Consider the following 1,949-nt stretch of genomic DNA (forward strand, 5'->3'; position numbering starts at 1 on the left):
TTTCAGCTACCTGTGAAATTGTGTGATGAATTGAATGCCCTCTGTGCTAAATTTTGGTGGGGATAAGTGGGGAATGAAAGGAAGATTCATTGGAAGAGTTGGACCTCTCGATCTCTACCAAAAAATGAAGGCGGGATGGGATTTAGAGATTTGAGATTATTTAACCTTGCAATGCTAGGAAAACAAGGGTGGAGATTGATACATGAGAATGATTCGCTTCTTTATAAATGTTTTAAAGCCCAGTATTTCCCTTGGTGCCAATTTTTAGATGCAACTATTTCTCCTAATAGCTCTTTTGTATGGAGGAGTATAATGACTGCTATGCCACTTTTAAAGAGTGGCTGTTGTTGGAGGGTGGGTAGTGGTGATGATATTCGGATTAGGAAGGACAAATGGATCCCTAATTATCCTTCTAATATGGCGCTGCACCCGGTGGCTGAAGAAGTAGAGGAATGTATGGTTTCTGATCTCATAGACTCGGATTTACACTGTTGGAGGCGTGATTTTATAATGGAGACGTTTCAGCTAAATGATGCAAATGCAATTTTTAAAATCCCATTAAGTCGTGGAAGGGCAATGGACTCTGCAGTATGGCTACAAACAAAAAATGGGGTATATTCGGTCCGGTCAGGTTATCATAAGGCTAGGAAGGTGATGATAAATGAGTCTTGGGTAGAAAGTTCAAGTAGTGTAGAGGGACATCAGATATGGAAGGTTTTGTGGGGCTTGAAGATTCCTAGTAAATTAAAGGTTTTTGGGTGGAGAGCTTGCCATGAAATTCTGCCGACTAAAGTGAACCTTGCAAAGCATAAAATATTAGAAGATGTTATGTGTCATTGCTACAAAAGATTTACTGAGACTATATTACATGCTGTGTGGGACTATGGAGCTGCGCAAGATGTTTAGGCTGGGAGTATTACTTCACCGCATAAATGGTCCACGAGCTACCATGATTTCAGATGTTTATTTGAATCCTTGATGGAGAGATTACTGAAGGAAGATCTAGAGATTTTTTTGGTGAAGGCATGGCTGATATGGAACCAAAGGAATGCTGTGATACATGGTGGAAAATTGAGGGAATTGGGCTAGCTGAACAAAAGGGCTAAAGAATTCCTTGATAAGTATAGGAAAGCACAGGTGGTTCTCACTCCTTCGAATGGGATTTCTGGTAGCTGTGTTTGGCATGCTCCACCAGCAGAGGAGTTCAAATTGAACTTTGATGTTGCTGTATTTTCAGATCAACACAACTCGGGTTTTGGTGCTATTATCAGGAACTCTTTAGGTGAGGTTATGGCCTACATGTTAGTGAAGGGTCCTCATATGAATAGCAGTGAAGAGGCTGATGTTTTAGCATGTCGAAGAGCTGTGGAATTCTCAAGGGAAGTTGGATTTTCTCGGCTGATTATTGAAGGAGATTGCCTAAATGTGATGAGGGCTCTATCTGTTTCTATAGAGAACAGCTCATTGCTTGGCCACATCTATGAAGAAATCAAGTTCAATCTTAGAGGAATGCATGTCCTATCCATTAATTGGGTAAAGAGAGGTGGAAACATGGTTACTCATACTTTAGCAAAACATGTTAGGAATTTAATTGATGATTTGTATTGGATTGAAGATACTCCACCGCCTATGGAGGATGCTTTGTATTATGATTCTTTACATATCAATGAATGATTAATTGTTTCGCCTTCAAAAAAATTATCATTAAATATTAATCATAAAGAAGAGATCTGGAGGGAGAAAAATGAAAAGGAAGACACTGAATTTTTCCAAGTTGACAAGCATGACAAACTGGTGGAGCCTTAAAGCAACCACATCAGTCCTTCAGAAATAGAAAAAGAGTCTAGTTTTACACAATTTACCCAAAAAAACACTCATACCAGTGCTTGCAAAGCTTTGCAAATATCCATATTTGCTACATTAACTGTGTAAATATACATGGTTACTAT

At 39.0% G+C, this 1,949-nt stretch overlaps 1 protein-coding gene across 1 annotated transcript; it reads left to right on the forward strand.

Moving 5' to 3' along the window:
- The first annotated feature begins 312 nt into the window (after positions 1 to 312).
- Positions 313 to 1,674, forward strand: LOC142644101 (uncharacterized). The gene is made up of 2 exons (XM_075818780.1): positions 313 to 900; positions 1,090 to 1,674. The coding sequence occupies exons 1-2, from the start codon at positions 313 to 315 to the stop codon at positions 1,672 to 1,674; spliced, it is 1,173 nt and encodes a 390-aa protein (XP_075674895.1).
- Positions 1,675 to 1,949: the final 275 nt, after the last annotated feature.

Source organism: Castanea sativa, chromosome 7 (genome assembly GCF_040712315.1).
Source record: "Castanea sativa cultivar Marrone di Chiusa Pesio chromosome 7, ASM4071231v1".
NCBI classification, from domain to species: Eukaryota; Viridiplantae; Streptophyta; class Magnoliopsida; order Fagales; family Fagaceae; genus Castanea; species Castanea sativa.